General features: G+C 37.1%; 2 protein-coding genes across 5 annotated transcripts; one reads left to right on the top strand and one right to left on the bottom strand.

Annotated features, from left to right (window-relative positions):
* Positions 1-13: 13 nt before the first annotated feature.
* LOC109075400 (MOB-like protein phocein) lies at positions 14-8,552 on the bottom strand. 4 transcript variants are annotated; one of them, XM_042763896.1, is made up of 9 exons: positions 8,396-8,552; positions 6,899-7,057; positions 2,776-2,838; positions 2,385-2,485; positions 1,872-1,914; positions 1,610-1,696; positions 1,390-1,469; positions 1,010-1,121; positions 14-553 (listed from the first exon to the last, which is right to left on the bottom strand). In XM_042763896.1, the coding sequence occupies exons 1-9, from the start codon at positions 8,396-8,398 to the stop codon at positions 422-424; spliced, it is 780 nt and encodes a 259-aa protein (XP_042619830.1). In that variant the 5' UTR covers positions 8,399-8,552; the 3' UTR covers positions 14-421. The 4 variants fall into 4 exon arrangements, with proteins under 4 accessions (XP_042619830.1, XP_042619827.1, XP_042619828.1 ...); XM_042763893.1 differs by lacking the exons at positions 6,899-7,057; positions 8,396-8,552 and adding an exon at positions 3,532-3,679; XM_042763894.1 differs by lacking the exons at positions 14-553; positions 1,010-1,121; positions 1,390-1,469; ... (2 more) ...; positions 2,385-2,485; positions 2,776-2,838 and adding exons at positions 5,328-5,509; positions 6,727-6,816.
* A 672-nt stretch (positions 8,553-9,224) lies between these two features.
* Positions 9,225-16,740, top strand: LOC122146140 (60 kDa heat shock protein, mitochondrial). Its single transcript, XM_042763891.1, has 11 exons — positions 9,225-9,379; positions 12,738-12,913; positions 13,032-13,367; positions 13,465-13,560; positions 13,656-13,749; positions 13,832-14,000; positions 14,157-14,256; positions 14,425-14,670; positions 14,755-14,929; positions 15,026-15,204; positions 15,848-16,740. The coding sequence occupies exons 1-11, from the start codon at positions 9,253-9,255 to the stop codon at positions 16,004-16,006; spliced, it is 1,857 nt and encodes a 618-aa protein (XP_042619825.1). The 5' UTR covers positions 9,225-9,252; the 3' UTR covers positions 16,007-16,740.
* Positions 16,741-17,786: the final 1,046 nt, after the last annotated feature.

Genomic DNA, 17,786 nt, shown 5'->3' with positions numbered 1-17,786 from the left:
AAAAGCTAATGCATTAGCGTAGACCAGATACAAGTATTTTATTAACAATTGACAATGAAAATACCATACATTTTAGTTTATTAAAAAAAAAAAAAAAAAAAAGAAGACAAAACGGGCTGTATAAGAGCCCTTCACCCATGTAATAACTTAACGAGAGAAAAGACTGTGAATATCACCGGACTCATTTATAGTCTAGTGAGGGGAAAGAATAAAGGAAATTCTTACTGGTTAAGCAGGATTTACAATGGAGATGGAGTGAGATATGTACAAAGAGCTGCTGATGTAATGTTTTGATTGTTACAGCTGAGCTGAATGATGAAATTTGGATCAAATGAAGTATTAGTGAGTGGAAAAGTAACATGTCAAATGACTAAGGTTTGTACGCCTCTGCTGTCTGGATGCTAGAGGCACAAGATGCAGCTCAGGCGTCACTCTCCCCAGCAGTGGCACTCTGGACTTCCTCTTCCAGGATGGGCACAATGAGGTTGTCCTTAGACATGAGGTTGTACTTCATCACAAAACGAGTGAAGCGGTGACACAAGAAAGTCTCATTCTGTGGGAAAGAGATGATCTTTTGATAAAATGTCTATTTGAGGAAACTGTCTTAAGATGCCTCCTACTGACCACAGCAGGAAATGCTGTTTGAGTAAACAGTAGTTGCTTCGTCATGGCCACTGTCATTATCAAGCTTAACATACACTTTAAATCAAGTAATGACTCCAAACACTCATGAACATGAACCTCTTAGAAATCTCATTAGTGGTCCACTGGAAACATTCTTAATGGGTAGCAATTCCTGATTACAATTGTTCTGTTAAGCAGAAAAATACAGCACACAAATATTTGGTAAAATAGTTGTTAATTTTCATGACTGAAGTCTTTCCCTACTTTTCAAAAGGTCCAGAATTGTGAAATCATGCTTAAATAGGCAGTGCAGTAGGTTTCGAAGCAAAGCCGATACTCTGTCTTATGAAATGTGCTTATGAATTACACAAATTATCTTGCTTACCTCATACTTGTCAAAAATCTGGCGGTGGTGAAAGTAAGCATGGGAGAAAATCCTATAGATGCGACGGCAAACCGAGCCCAGTTTGGCCACGGATGATTCTTTAATGCTGACGCTATATAGAAAGCAGTGAGAGGATCATTGGTTAAATAAAACATCAACAGCCTGTTTACAGCTAGAAAATCCTAGAAATGAACATAGTGATGCAAGAGTGCTCAAATCTGCTCATGGAGATCTTCCTTCCTGTAGTTTAGATCAAACCTTCATCTGACACTAGTCAAGTCGATTTTCGAGCAGCCTTGGAACTAGACTCTACAGACAGACATCTCTAGGAAAAGCACTAAACACATCTGCTTTAATGGATTAGATGTTCAATAACTCACCGGCTGGGAAAATACTTGTTGCTGTTGAGAAGACACGCAGCTCCATCGAGAGTGTGCCTTGTGTAGTCGATGGCAGGGCACTGTGAGCCACAGTAAACCAACAAATCATCACAAGACACAATCATCCATATTTTAGCTTCTCTAATTCAGTCTGTTGAGAAATTAAGTAGGGCTGCAACAACAAAAGGTTAAATCTAAATTAAACACAGAGGACACTCACCTCTTTGGGAGTTTTATGGGCAGCACACAGAAAGATCCACTGCTCCGTGGCAGTCATCTGGGTACACGTGTCAGGATGACACTCGTTCTGCGGAGCACACACATCACACATTGTATTGTCTTCATGAATAGAGAACTGTAAAGACTTACACCAAATAAAACAAGCTGGTATTTGACAAGGAGACATATGTTACTTTTAATTAATAGTGCTGTGCAGACTACTTGAGTTATTTGTGATGTTATAGTGTAAAAAAGAGAATTACCTGCAGTTTAACTGCTAAGCCATTCAGCTCCAAACAGAACTGTCTAGATGTATATACAAAACATAATATTTGCAATTCAGTAAACCCAACTCACAGCAACAAAGAGCATCTGGTAAACATTTTGTAGACCCACTTTATATTAAATATCCTATGTCCTAACACTTAAATAAGTAATTTGATACAATGTCATTACTGAGTTCATACATTTTTTTATGTTGTATGTATATTTAAAAAAACAGCATGTAATTACATCTACATTTAGACTGTTGACCATACCTATAAACCTAACCACACCACAAAACTGTATCCCAGCTCAGCAGCAAAAGCATTACGCAATACAACTTTAACATGAAGTGCAATTTTTTAAATGCGAGTACATAGTTCTTAAAGACAACTTATATATAGTGGGACCTATTTTGTAATCAAAAACTACAGGCTATACATTATTTCTACACTAGATGATGTTAAGGATGAAATGAAAGATCGGAGTTGACATTCAGACTAATAATATACCTGAGATGTTCATATTTCCACACCCCCTCATCCTGTCCCTCTGGAGGCTCCATAATCTTCTCTATGTTGGAACAATCTGAGCGAATGTTCTGCTGAATATACTGAAAAGAAAAAAAACAAAACTATCAATAACAACATAAAAACAGGTCAAGACATAAACAAAACGACTTCAAAATATATTAATCTTCAGCATATAACTTAAGTCTGTTCCTCATATAAAGTTACTTCACTGCTTAAAAAAGACTTACTGACAACAACAAAAATCATACTGACATCTTTTAGTGCTTTTTTCTGTCACTTTTTGGAGCTTGACAGCCCATGGCCACTGTCTGGAAACAGCACCTCTCGAAAATCTCCTTCTGTGATTCACTGAAGTCAGAAAAGCTCTCACCTGTTGCACTGCCAGTGTGCTGTCCATCTCTTCAAAAGACTCATCAGACCAGTTATAGAAGTCCTAATGGATCAAACGACACCATCGTTTTAACAACACTAGAATATTCACTACTGTTCAACTGCTGTTAAGCAGTTACTGCTGACAGAAAGTTTGATACAGATATCCTTCTGAGCTTTTGGACAATGTACTATAGTTCCTACGTTATAACCATAGTTTGTATCTATAGTGAAAGCCATGATAAAATGTACCAATGTTTAGGTCAATTTCTTGATGTATTAATGATTGAAAACAGCAGTGTAAAATAGCTGAAAGCTGCATGAGTCGGATATAAAATACTATATTCAATTAATCGTGTTTTAAATGTAATAATTGAATGTATTTGAGCGTCAGCAGTGATGTTCATCCGGGTACTTCCAGACGGCTGCTAGCTAACTTCTGCTCGCTAAATAACTCGATCATGAAAACCTGCCATTTCGAACCTCACAGTTCACTACATATACAAGTACTTTCAAAAGGGGACATAAACCCTATTATGAGAAATGAAATTGAACAGGATATTCAGCTAAAACCCTGTTTTTGGGAATCATTAGTTTTCTCGGCTAACTGCTAGCTTAGCTCTTTAGCATATCTGCGGCTTCCGCTCGCAGGAGAACAAATCTTTTTTTTTTTTACGTAATTTGCCATTAGAATATCCTCTACGAACATATTTGAGTTTGGGGAACGCTTTAAAGTGTTATTCGCTGTTCATTTTACCTTTGCCTTGGTGCCTGGTCTATTCCTCCTCAGAACAGCTGTGCCCTCCGCCATGACCATCTCGACAGATTTAGAGTTTGATTGACAGCGCGCCCCCGATGGACGAGTGGAGCTACTACAGGAGGAACTTAGACACAGTGGACAACAAATGAAGACACAATTAACATGTATTAATATCATTGTATTACTGTATTTAAACTGGTATGACTGACCTGGGATCTGTAACACAACCATTGTGTTAATACTTAATACGAGCTAGTCTGACAGATTAGCGGTTAGCCAAGGGATAGTCTCACTTTTATTCTCAAATTTGAATCAAATATTTTATGCAACCGAAAAAAAAAAAAATGTTACGATCAGTCTCAAAAAAATTTTTTTTATATATATATATATATATATATATATATATATGGATAACTGTAATAAGTTGTTTATGCAGTTGGCCCCAGACCTGTGGGGAACTCCAGGTGGCATCTCATACGGCTTTCACTCCTTCCAGAGTCACTCCAAGAAAAAACTGACTAATGGAGTTTTGAAGGGATTATTAGCCATGAAGTTTATTTTTTAAAAGACTCAAGGACCTTCTTGTACAAACACAAAGCCTTGGGTCCATCCATTTTTATTTCTATTCCTTCTCCTAAGTTATCAGACAGTCAGTGTGTCACTTCAGCTACGATTCGGAAAGCACATATAATCCTAAATGATCCCGATCACCCACTCCATCTGTATTTTATTCCATTTCCTTCTGGCCGAAGGTATAGATTACTGATCTGCAGGAAGACTAATTATAGTAAGTTTTGTTCCTATAGCTATACGTGCTTTAAACACATAGGAAATCAGCCACATCCTCTTACACTCTTGCATTTGTGCTTTTTTTTTTTTTTTGTATTATGAGTTCACATGTACTATGCAGTTGTCTTTTTGTTATATATGAAGAGTTCAGATGCAAAACCCTCTAAAAGCCATCTGAAATTTTCTTCTGAAATTAGCATTTTTATCAAGCTCCTGTGTTTATGTTAAGTTATGTCACTTTAATGGCAATGAGAGTAAACTATTCAATGACATTAAAGTGAATTTACTGAACATAAACACAGCAGCCGAATAAAAATGCTAATTTTAAAGGAACTTTTCAGATGGTTTTTAGAGGGTTTTGCATCTGAACTCTTCATATGCACTCACTGCAAAAGTTAAACCAAAATTCCTAGTATGCTTCCAAATATTTGTTTCTTTCTTACATATGTTCATTAATAATACTGTAGATGTGCACCTATTGATTATTCTAAATCATGTCAAATAAGAAAAAGTAATCATATATATATATAAATCTTCTTTAATGAATAAAAATGTCATGGCAGATGAATAACACTTTTATTATATAATTGTGCTAAAAAGGTCTAGGAGTCTGCTTACTTTCAGAAGGCACTGTACAATAATTATTTTAGTTATACCTTCTGATCACATCCTGCAGCACGTCAAAACTCAAAGGAAATTATTCAGGGAATACAAAGTTGTTCTGTATAACACTCGTTTTCAACCCCTATAATTAGTTTACTAATTACTTTATAATCACAATAAAAAAAAAAATCCATCTGACTCCATTATAAAATTCTAGAACGTTAGAATTAAAGAATACAATTCATACTTGACCAAACACTAAAACGAACTGTTCATGAATCTGTAATATAATGTAATTGCAATTCATTTTTAGTGTATCCTAATACACACAATTTGAGTCCATTTCCATGTTTCAGCATTCACATGTTCAATTCCAAACTGTTCCATGATGAAGCAAGATGAAACATCAACATCACTTTATTTTAAACAAAACTTGATCATACTTATTTACAATCGAATGACATAGACAACCATAGAACAACCATTTTCTCTACGAACTCCAGATTGACAGAGATGGTTGAACTAGCAGACTTCATTCTACATATTTGCCAAGAATATCTCCATCCCGGAACAGGAAATAGTCCTACAAAAGAAAAGAAAAATATCAGAATGGCCATTGTAAAATCAAGTCACTTTTATTCCAATTTTAAAAATGTACTTTGGTTACATGTTTTATATAGACCTTATATACAGGGATGCACAATTTTTTCAGCCTGGTTCTCATAAGAGAAGCTGGAGATTTGGTTTGGTCCTCACACTGCATATAGCGTGACCCATTAAATATAATGATAAAAAAATGTATTAATAATAGTTATAATATTATTACACTATTTATTTAGTTTATTTTTTTATAAATAAAATAAACTAAATAATAATGTGTGATAATATTATTAAAAATAAAAGGTAGGCCTAGTATTAAATACAAATACAATTATTTTATAGTAAACTTAAAAATAAAACGCTAATATTTACTATTACTTTCTTTGTTTGCCTCTTTAAGAATTGCTTTATGTATTCCCCAATTGTAAGTCGCTTTGGATAAAAGCGTCTTAAAATAAATAAATAAAAGCGTTTCCATCATTTTCAAACCTAAAATCTGCAGGCTTTTATTTTGGCGGGTTGCCTGCACGTAAGTATACGTGCTTCTGGATTTAGAGCTGCTGCTGATTAAAGAGCGTCAGTGAATGAATGTCACAGTTTTGCACAGTGCTTTGATAACGACATGGGATAGCCTAGAATTATGCTTTCAGTTTGAAAAGAAATCTTATATAGTAAAGTTTGTCAATCTAAAATGGTAATTGTGTATTAACATCTGTCAGGCATGCCGGTACGCAAGTGCGCTGTCAGAACTTATTTATACAGTGCATTTTTTATTTTGGTCGCCACTAATGTGTACCCCTGCTTATATATACACACACACACATATTTTATATATATATATATATATATATATAAATAAAAGCATTAATATGTGTATATATGTGTGTGTGTGTGTGTATATATATATATATATATATACACACACACACATACATATAAATCTATTTTAAACTCCATAAAATAGGTTTGAAAGTTGTGAAATGTGAAAATTATGTGATGTAAGACCTTTATAAAGTGTGTGCCATTTTTCATTAGTGTTAAATTTAATATGGTGTCTAACCTGACTAAGGTCTATAATAAAATGCCAAGAGCTTTAAAATGGGCTTAATAATGGATAAATATTAATTTATAGTAAGAAGTACATAAGAAGTAAAAACAAATTGATCATTTGATGATCTAATCATGGCAAAATGTTCTAACCTTATCATCAAGAGTAACTTTAGTTCCTCCGTACTCTGGCAGCAGGACCTTATCCCCAACTTTGACACAGACAGGTGTTACTTTCCCATCCTAAAAAACAGACAGCATTTAAGCCTCTATCGCATACACTGTAAAGAAATGCTTAACTCAGATCATAAAATATAAGTTTAACCTTGTTGGTGGATCCAGGACCCACTGCTACCACTGAAGCCTGCAGCACTTTGGCTTGAGACTTCTCTGGAATCATGATGCCTCCTTTAGTCACAGTCTCTGCAGCTAGCCGCTCCACCAACACGCGGTCGAACATGGGAAGAAATTTCCGGAAAGCCTGCTTTGGGGCAAAGGCATGTTAAGTACAGTGTAGAAATAATCAATGCACGTTTTGCAACACTACAAAGCAGCGTTCCAAAAATGTACCACTAGGGGGCATTACAGACTAGCAAAGAGAATATTATTTCATATTATTATATTATTATGCACTACTATACGTTCTTGACTTCAGTTGATTTCTTAAAAGCTTTTGTTTAACTTCTACACAGATAACAATTTAAGGCTACTAAATAAGATGCACACTTAAAACAGAAACCTTGGAGAAAAAAAACTCTGATTGTCACTGTTCACAAAGTTTCAAAGACAAGAGCAGCTGCTTGTCTGAGAACAGATGTGTGTGTGTGTGTGTGTGTGTGTGTGTGTGTGTGTGTGTGTGTGTCCTTGAGTGAAGGTCATGTGTGAGGGATAGGAGATGGTGAGGGTTCATGTGGGGGAGAAGAGAAGTTTGGAGGTTTTGTAAATGTTTACTATCCTGCTGAAGGACAAAAGGACAGAGCACATGATTAACCCCAAGGCTGAATGGTTAGGAATGTAGAAGATTATAGAATTAATCAGTTGTGCTTTTCGTCTGGCCTCATAATTAATTTAAAGGCAGTTCATAATGTATGTCACAAATGTATTTCGTTATTGTCTGGTAGCCAATAAAAATTGAGCATTCTTAATTAATATGCTATGTTCATTTTTTTAAAAAGGTTAACACAGACAAATAAACTGTCAATCTTTCTTAACATAATATGTCATCTCTAAGCCTAAATTTGACCTAAGACAGAAGAATCACAGTTCTGTACATCACAATGCACGTGTTCGGCTGCTTTCAAAATGACCCGGAAGTTCATGTCTTGCTGAAACGCTATTGGTTGTCATGATCTTGGAGCCTAGGTGTGCAAGCTAAAGCTATGATAATTGAAATATGTTGAGTTTTCATATGCTAGATGTTACTAATACCTGCAATACAAATACTTTATACGCGTTAACAGAAATGATCGTTCTACAGACTGACATATAAAATAAAATTGTATTTGTTGTCAAATAAAAATATGCCACCTTTTTAAACGACACTTTTAAACAACACTTCTTGCTAAGATTTTATGAAAGCAAACCGAGGTACATGTGAAATCACTTCTCCTGCTCACAGCAGACCAGCCATTTTAAACCGTTCTCAGAAACATTGCGTGTTACTAAGTAAGAAACTTAGCATCGCTTCATTCTGTTATATTAACTCAGAGCACGAATCCGTTCCTAACCGTGACCTTGCAGCTGCAATAGATGGAGTCTCAGTCACACAAGTCAAATAATTACAGAAACAACCCATTTAGATGAATTAACATACATGTCTTACCATTTTAGCGGATCTTTATGAAAAGCGCGTCCGGCAGATTAGCATTAGACAGTCGCACTGGACTACTTCACACTCCTGCGATCCACGTGAAGAAGAAGAAATGTCTGGAAGGACACTGCGCATGCGCCGAGAGCTAACGCTTACCGACCCCCGTCCCGCAATCTAGAATATTCCCCGGTCTCCTAAAACCTTACATAAAGACATTTTAACACTTTTTTTTTTTTTTTTTTACATGTTTTAAAGTCACAGTTAGTTTGGAAACCAAGTGTTTATACGCTTGACATAGCACTTGTACTTATGGGTTTCAGTACATAGAACAGTTACAAGTTAATCAAACGTAACATATGGCGACAAAGAATGCAAGATTAAAGTGAATTACAAATAACAAAAGAAAGGTAGTAAAAAGCTACCTATTAGGTACGTAAATAATAAAATAAATAATAATACTAACTCACTCTGAATACGAAATAAATAATTATACAGCATAAATACACATTTATTGACTTATATAAACCAATATCTTAGACTTTTAACAACATCAAAGAAATTGCTAAATTTCTAAGTACAATGCAATATTTTTTCTTATTGCACAATCTTGACCTCTGACATCTTTTTTTCTCCAATAGAATCTGCGAAAATTCTCGAACTTGAGGCCCCGGAACGAGCATGACAATAATTTAATGGGCTATTTTAATTTATTTTATTGATATGCTCCTTCAGTCTAAACGAAATATGTTGAAGGACATTTTAAACAAAAAAAGTAAACGAGAGCATCTATGTATTTAAGAGCATAACGCGTATCTATTGTTTGATAATATTGGGTTATTCAAACGTCGGGGCGGAGGGAGGTTACCCGGATGAAGAACACATGTGAGTTCAGTGTAACTGCGGCAGCGCTAAAGCGGCTTCTCTTCTTATATCACTCACAGTCTGCTGTGCTGACGGACACGCGCATCCTTTCATTCACCTCCAGATCACTCTGCAGTAAGTCAGTCATAGCATTCTCCTCATTTATAAAAGCCTATAAACATACTGTACTGCATAACGCAATTAACTGGCCTGCTAATATAAAGATTAATTAGATCAAAGAGGCAGATATGGAACATGTAACATAATTTCGTAATGCTAGAACTGTCAGTTGGTTTGTGGAGTTGTAAGTAACATTGTGCATGTTTATTGTGTAATTAGCTGTCATTTAATCCTATCGTATTCTAGAACATTTGTACTTTTATGGCAGATGCTGCTCGTCAGAATAACTGGCATGAGAGCAACAAATATATTATGCATATCACATGCATTGCTTGGTAATTATATATCTGCTGCCTTGACTAACCTAACTGCTTTATTAGCAAAATAATTAAGTTCAGTCTTAAGTGAAATGTGGTGGTGATTTATAGCTTGCATGCTAACTATAACACATTCTATGATATTGAGGCCTGAGAATTTTACTCATGTTATGTATGGAATATTTAATCGGTGTCAGGGCTACAAAGGTTAGTTCTTTTAAAACAAAAGGAAAACCCCGGGAACTTTGTAACTTGAAGGCATGGAGATGAAAGGGATCATTTCCGTCTCTGTCGTGACGCGGAGTGATTTTGACCTTGTGACGCCCTGAACACACGTGGGGTCGATGAGAGACCCACTACAGGCTTTAAATGACGCGTGTACTTCACATTAACGTTTCAGCTTCTTGTAGTTATTACCTGTTATCCCTGCTTTTTAAAACTTTTTCCCCTTCTTTTTTATGGTTGATGATCTGGCTTTTCGACACATTGTAGTAACTGTGCAGGCGAACCATGCCAATGATGATTATCTCCTCGTATTTTCTAGAGCACGTTGTAACGGAAAGCTTTGATAATTTTGACACGAAATATCATGAGGATAAGTTAATGAATGAATGAATGAATCGGGTAAAGATTTATAATGCTTTCAGGTACCAGCGGGGGCAAAGACTAATTTTTGGCATCCGGATTTGTTCTCATGTGACCTCGACATAAGACTTTAAAGGTTATTTATTATTTGTATTTATTTATTTATTTATTTATTTTCCCATTGGCTTGGGGGGAAAGCTGGTGGGGAGGTTGAATATCATAAATGTCTCTACTGCCTGGCAGGTATCAGAGTTCGGCGACTATCAGGCAGCAGCCAATCAAAAACGGCTCTCTGCCAACATCAACCAATGCCACGGGATTTGGGCGGGGCTATCTGTTTGTCTAAGATCTGTTGTTCTCGACCTGGGAACCAGGGGGAAATTCCGAGGGCTGCTCAAGATGATTTAAAATTATTTTAATGACAAAACAACTAAAAATAAATAGATTTTATTTCATCCTCCTATGGCCGTGGAAAACATGAATACATGAGAGAGCCTAATTTTTAAAGTGTGATTTTAGACTTCTAAAAGTTATGTTAATAAAATATTGTGTGCATTTTTTATAAAGAATGTTTTTTTTTATTTCTTGTCGTGACAAACTCTAAAATATTTTCCATGTGAAAGTTGTGAGTAAAAATATTATTTAAAAAATATATATAATTCTTAGAAAGGTCATATGATGCTGTTAAAAAGAACATTATTTTGTGTATTTGGTGTAATGTAATGTTTATGTGGTTTAAGATAAAAAAAAACACATTATTTTCCATATATAATGTACATTATTGTTTCTCCTCTATGCCTCGCCTTCTGAAACATCTATTTTTACAAAGCTTATCATTCTGAAAAGTGAGGTGTGCTCTGATTGGCCAGCTATCCAGCGCGTTGTGATTGGCCGAATACCTCAAGCGTGAGACGGAAATGTTACACCCTTAAACATACTATGCCGTCTAGGGCTGGGCGATATATCTAACGATATGATCATGCGCATCTAGTCAGTAAATCTGGTTCCGTGATTACCGCTAAATCGCCATCACCTGCTTTCAAATGGAGCGGCATTTAATAGACCGAGCCGTTGATCACTGACAAGGTATGCAATATCGCGTTGATTATCGAAGGCGATTCATCTGGGATAATGAACGCGATATTGCGTAGCTTGTCAGTGATCTATGGCTCTGTCTATTAAATGCCGCTCCATTTGAAAGCAGGTGATGGCGATTTAGCGGTAATCAAGGAACCAGATTTACTGACTAGATGCGCATGATCATATCGTTAGATATATCGCCCAGCTCTACCATCTCCCAGGCCAGCAGCAGCACGAGACTCAGTCCAGCTGCTCTGCTCGTGCACATCCCATCATCACTTTCTTTTAGCAGTTCAGTCAATGTACTGTTAGGAGTAACTGAATAACTCGGGATATTGGTCTATTTCGCGTCAGAGGGAGTGTAAGGCACGTTTATAAACTGAATAACTTAAGTAATTTGTGGATTAGTGCATACTGGAGACGCGAACCGATTCAAATGATTCAGTTCGATTTGGTGAACTGGTTCGACTGGTTAACGTAAATAGAAAGATTAGTTCGCGATCCGGACATCACTACATGAGACAAAACCAATAAAACCCATTACAAACTGCGTAAACATAAAACCATGTTTCCATTTGTGATCTGAGGAACAACAAACAACAAACCTACTCTACTGCTCAAAACTCGCGTTTGAATCATCATTGGCAAATTATTTAAATATAAAAATAACATACTTACAGGCTGTGAGTCAGAACCGCCAGACTTTTGAACTGCCCAACTTTATAGAAACAGCCGTTGTGCCACAGACGCATTGTAGGCTACTGGTTCAGGAAACAGTCCTCATCCTCCATAAAATGCGCAGCACACATATGAATATTTGGGTTGGACTGTTCTGGAGCAGTGTTGAAATTCAACTTAACCACTGATTTCTAGTCGTGCCCTCAACGAAACACACAGCGACTCCACAACATGGCAGCGGCTGCAACAGTGAGAATAAAAGCTACGCCGTCTTTCTTTGTGTGAACATTTGGGCGGCGTTATGCAAATCTTCCCACACAGTGACGTAGATGTGGGGGCATGTTAGAATGAGCCATTTTAGGTAGGAGTGGTTGACTCTTAACTTTTATAAAGAATATCTCTTTGGAATTTAGACTTTAGTCTTTGCAACTTCACAGATCTTCTTTATTCACCAAGAGCTTGTAACACTCCAAAGAGAAAGGAAAGATTTAAATCGCATCATATAACCCCTTTAATGCTTATCTAGAAAATCACAAACAACTGGATTAAGGGCCCTCGAAAATTGTGGACAATGGGGCCCCTGGTCTAAATGATTGGAGTGTTTCTGAAAAACATCTTTATTTTTATTTTACTCTGAAGTATCACTTATATCACTTATACCTTTTTTTTTTTCTGGAAAAAAAAAATCAATCATCTTCTACTCTTTCTCATAGAAATGCTGCGTTTACCGAGTTTGATGAAACAGATGAGGCCAGTGTGCAGGGCGCTGGCCCCACACCTGACCCGTGCATATGCCAAGGACATCAAGTTTGGAGCAGATGCCCGGGCTCTGATGCTCCAGGGCGTTGATCTGCTGGCTGATGCTGTGGCCGTCACCATGGGACCAAAGGTATGCTGAGTTCAGTGACTGTTCAGTGTCCAGGAGAACAGCGCATACGTTACTCCTCTTAAAGTCACATTTGAAATCATTAAAGGCAGAAACAACTAGCTCTGCCTCTCTCCCTCAGGGTCGCACCGTTATCATTGAGCAGAGCTGGGGCAGCCCCAAAGTCACCAAAGATGGTGTCACAGTTGCCAAAAGTATCGATCTGAAGGATAGGTATAAGAACATCGGGGCGAAGCTGGTACAGGATGTGGCCAACAATACTAACGAAGAGGCTGGAGACGGCACCACAACCGCCACAGTTTTGGCCCGTGCTGTTGCCAAGGAGGGATTTGACACCATCAGCAAAGGCGCCAACCCTGTGGAGATCCGCAGAGGAGTCATGATGGCAGTGGAAGAAGTCATCAACGAACTCAAGAAACTCTCCAAGCCGGTCACAACTCCAGAGGAAATTGCTCAAGTAAGAAGTGCACTATAAAACGAGCACTAAATATTGGGTTTTTTTTTTTTTTTGTTTTTTTTTACTTTATGCTTCTATCAATCTTTCTTTGGTATAGGTGGCTACTATTTCTGCCAATGGAGACACTGAAGTTGGTACCATCATCTCCAATGCTATGAAGAAAGTGGGCCGCAAGGGTGTTATTACAGTGAAGGTAGGCTTCTACAGTAGAAGTAGTATTTAGTACAGGTGGAATGATGGTGTGATCCTTAAAATACCTCACACTTGGGCTGTAATTCTTGTTTAAAGGATGGTAAAACCCTACATGATGAGCTTGAAATCATTGAGGGCATGAAGTTCGACCGTGGCTACATTTCTCCTTACTTCATCAACACAGCTAAAGGTGTGTGTTTTGTATTAGAAGGTCATGTGTTTATACCAGTATTGATGCTGGAATGACAACAGCATATATTCTCTGTTTGCAGGCCAGAAGTGTGAGTTCCAGGATGCTTACTTGCTTCTGAGTGAGAAGAAGATCTCCAGTGTACAGAGCATCGTGCCAGCACTGGAAATGGCCAACCAGCATCGCAAGCCTCTGGTCATCATTGCTGAAGATGTGGACGGAGAGGCACTAAGCACTCTGGTCCTCAACAGGTCTGTCTCTAAAAACACCTTAGCACAACAACATGAAGTTCGCAAGAAATGCTTGGAAAGGCTAAATATGAAATAGGGATGGTCCTTTTGAGTTTTAAGAATAGTCTGTTATTTAAAGATTCTGGGTTAAAGGTCAATGCTAAAACTCACCAACAGGTTGAAGGTTGGACTTCAGGTCGTTGCAGTCAAGGCTCCAGGATTCGGTGACAACAGGAAAAACCAACTGCAGGATATGGCCATTTCCACTGGAGCCACGGTATGTGCCTAGGCTTTTGTCTTCATCTGTATTCATTACATGAATTAATAGCTCGCTTAAAATATCTGCTTTAACATTGTATTGTGGCGTGTATCATCTCATGTGGTAGTTGCCATTACCTATAATAACATAAAAGTCTGTTAACAAACCCGATCTGTGTGTTTTCAGGTGTTTGGTGATGAGGCTGTGGGTCTGGCCATTGAAGATATCCAGGCTCATGACTTTGGCAGAGTCGGAGAGGTCATCGTGACAAAGGATGACACGATGCTCCTCAAAGGCCGCGGTGATGCAGCAGCCATTGAAAAGCGTGTGAATGAGATCGCTGAACAGCTGGAGAGCACAAACAGTGACTACGAGAAGGAGAAACTCAACGAGCGTCTGGCCAAGCTCTCTGATGGAGTGGCTGTGATTAAGGTATGAAAGCAGGAAGCGTGTAGCATCTTTTATTAGTATAATGTATACTTCATCGTTATTAAAAATGATCATTCGGTTTATTAGGTTGGAGGAACAAGTGACGTTGAAGTGAATGAGAAGAAAGACCGTGTCACTGATGCACTGAACGCCACTCGAGCTGCTGTGGAGGAGGGAATCGTTCTTGGAGGAGGATGTGCCCTGCTACGCTGCATCCCAGCCCTGGACAACATCAAGCCAGCCAATAATGATCAACTGATTGGTAAAGACTGAAGTTTAGATCTCTTCCTCCAGATGACCTGTAAGAAATAACCCTGTTGACGTCTCAAAACTGACTTTGTTTTTTTTGCTCTTAAAGGTATCGACATTATTCGCAGAGCGCTTCGTATTCCTGCAATGACTATTGCCAAGAATGCAGGAGTTGAGGGCTCTCTGGTGGTGGAGAAGATCTTGCAGAGCGCTCCAGAGATTGGATATGATGCTATGAACGGAGAATATGTAAACATGGTCGAAAGAGGAATTATTGACCCCACAAAGGTGTGTATGTGTGATTCACAAACTTAGGTTATCGGTTTAAATCCGTAATAAAGATGTCAGTGCGGTTTCTGTTAATTAATATCTGACATGTTCAAAACACATTATTACCATATTGGTCGATTATTATATTACACTACTGTTCAAATGTTTGGAGTCAGTCTGATGTTTTTGCAAGAAGTGTCTTATGTTTACCAAGGCTGCATTTATACACTTTTTGTTTTTTTTGTTTTGTATATCAATAATACAGTAAAATCAGTATTAGCTGTATTTCATTTTGAAGGTTGTGTCCTCCAGAGTGTTGCATTTGTTGGTGTGCATCATTGAGGCTTCCACATTTAAGAAAAGCCTTATTATATTGCAAAGAAATTAGAGTATTTTACACCTCGATTAGAATAACAGTCTGTTTTATTATTACTGCTTCAGTGATGTATGCTGCTGACAAATGTGACCTACACTTTAATTTTACTATTACTTTTGATAAATAGTGTTGGTTTTTAAAATTTGCCATTCATCAGTTATTGGCTGTAAAATTAAAAGAATTGACTTCTCAGTATCAGCCAGAATTGTAACGTTGATGCATCCCTATCAAAAACATAATGCTCCTTATGTTGAGTAAGTTTATTGTCTTTGTCTCCCCCTGCAGGTCGTGAGGACTGCGTTGCTAGATGCTGCAGGTGTTGCATCTCTGCTGTCTACTGCTGAAGCTGTAGTCACTGAGATACCAAAGGAGGAGAAGGACATGCCGGCTGGAGGAATGGGTGGAATGGGAGGCATGGGAGGCATGGGTGGCATGGGATTCTAAACTGATCTGCATTGACTTTAGTGAAAGGGTTGAGGGCAGGGGACATGATTTGCCCCTCCCCTTTGACTTGGAAAAACCTGCCGAAATTGAGTTAAGGTGATCTGATCTTGGAGCAAAAGAAATGGACCTTACAGTCTCCCATCCTTCTACCACTATGTCCAATATTATCTCTCTACTCATGGCTGAAGATGTCACCCTACTGCTTTAAAGACAAGTTCTTGATAATGTGACCAGAGAGAGTCTGTCTGCCTGTTCTGTAACATTGTGCTCACCAACATCTAATGGGAAAGTGCATTTAACATATCGCATATTGTCATGCTGTTGTGTTTTATGAATGTCATTGTGCGTATATCTGGTTTTGAATCAGACCATCTGTAGGGGCTTTAAAAGCCAGACGTTCAGGTTAAAGTTTGTCTTCATAAGCAAGGAAGTAGTAGGAACTTTGACCAGTTGTATCTTTAAAAAAAAAAAAAATTGCAGTTCAGTGTTCTTTTTTTTTTTTCACACTGTTCATTGTTTCATATAAAAATAAACCCCTCATTTGAGGATTACACAACTGTGACGAAGCAAGTACTTGTTTTCCCTTCAATTGTTACATACATTTTTCTCACTGACTAGAAATATGTTGTTATAAACTTAAAGAATTGTGTGATAATGTTTTCCTGTGTTACAGGTTTCAATTCTTAAAGAAATTGTTCTCCTAAAAATAAAAACCTGTCATTTACTCACCCTCATGTTTTTCTAAACCTGTTTTTTTTTTAAGTTGTATTTTTTTTTCTTTTTTTTTTTCTGTGGAACACTATATATTATATTTTGAAAGTCAAATTGGTCCAAACAACATTGGACCAACACTGAACAGCACTGGAGACTTTTTTTTTTTTTTTTTTCAAAGTATAATATTGTGTATGACAAGATTTTAATTTTTTTGGGTGAACTGTTTCTTTAAAATCTAGGGGTTGAATATCTTTTGGTCAAGACTAGAGTTTGGTAACTTGGTAAGAAAGTTGAGTGGAGGGATGGTTTTTACAACAGCCACACAAGTGTATGCCCAATGAAATCTTGAATACAATTAGTATGAAATTATTCTAGAGATCGAACTTTTGAGTAGTGGTATAGAATAGTGTCTAATGCTTACTTGTTTGTTTGCTTGTTTTTAAAAGCTACATTCTCTATGAATGTGCAACCATAATCATTCGACAAAGTTTTGTACAATTTATTCATTAATTCTGTTTTTTTATTTAATAAAATTAAGTGTTCACAAAGAAATTAGTTCTGTCCCATTGATGTCTTAGCCAATCAGTGGCTTTCTTCTCAGGAAGACCTTATATACTAAAAATATAATTGTATAAATCAACCTAAAACAGTGACAAGTTGTTGTAGTGATAGCCTGACTATGACCAAAGACATTTATCATTGTCACGTCTTATTTATTCGACATAAAATGGCATTTTTTGCATTTAGACTATTATAAAGACAAACATTTGTTCCTTTATAATATGCACTGATACGACCAGGAACATGTTAAGAAATAGGTTGATTCTGATTTCAGAGTATTGTCATGTTGACAGTTAAGGTGACGTGAATAATTCAGCAAGACTTAATCGTTAATTAATAAGTAGATGTTCACCTAAAAGTGATAGAGTCAACATTGATTTTCAAGCTACTGTGAAGGTGAAATTACCAGTGAAAAACAAAAATGATTGGCAGCTCATTATGCAAAGATGTATGAACAATGAACTTGTTGAATCTAAAAGATCTCAGGTAAAGAAGAGGTAAATGA

Source organism: Cyprinus carpio, chromosome A9 (assembly GCF_018340385.1).
Source record: "Cyprinus carpio isolate SPL01 chromosome A9, ASM1834038v1, whole genome shotgun sequence".
NCBI lineage: Eukaryota > Metazoa > Chordata > Actinopteri > Cypriniformes > Cyprinidae > Cyprinus > Cyprinus carpio.
The sequence above is the reverse complement of the archived record's forward strand: the minus strand, read 5'-3'. Positions and strand labels throughout refer to the sequence as shown.

What these genes read in the sequence shown, in the direction of transcription:
- LOC109075400 (XM_042763896.1), bottom strand. An exon ending in GCACACTGGCAGTGCAACAG is followed by an intron (nt 2,486 to 2,775) that starts GTGAGAGCTTTT and finishes TTTTCTTTTCAG; the next exon opens with TATATTCAGCAGAACATTCG. An exon ending in GCTTAGCAGTTAAACTGCAG is followed by an intron (nt 1,697 to 1,871) that starts GTAATTCTCTTT and finishes TGTGCTCCGCAG; the next exon opens with AACGAGTGTCATCCTGACAC.
- LOC122146140 (XM_042763891.1), top strand. Translation starts at nt 9,253, where the DNA reads ATGAAGAACACATGTGAGTTCAGTGTAACTGCGGCAGCGCTAAAGCGG. An exon ending in CACCTCCAGATCACTCTGCA is followed by an intron (nt 9,380 to 12,737) that starts GTAAGTCAGTCA and finishes TCTTTCTCATAG; the next exon opens with AAATGCTGCGTTTACCGAGT. An exon ending in ATGGAGTGGCTGTGATTAAG is followed by an intron (nt 14,671 to 14,754) that starts GTATGAAAGCAG and finishes TCGGTTTATTAG; the next exon opens with GTTGGAGGAACAAGTGACGT.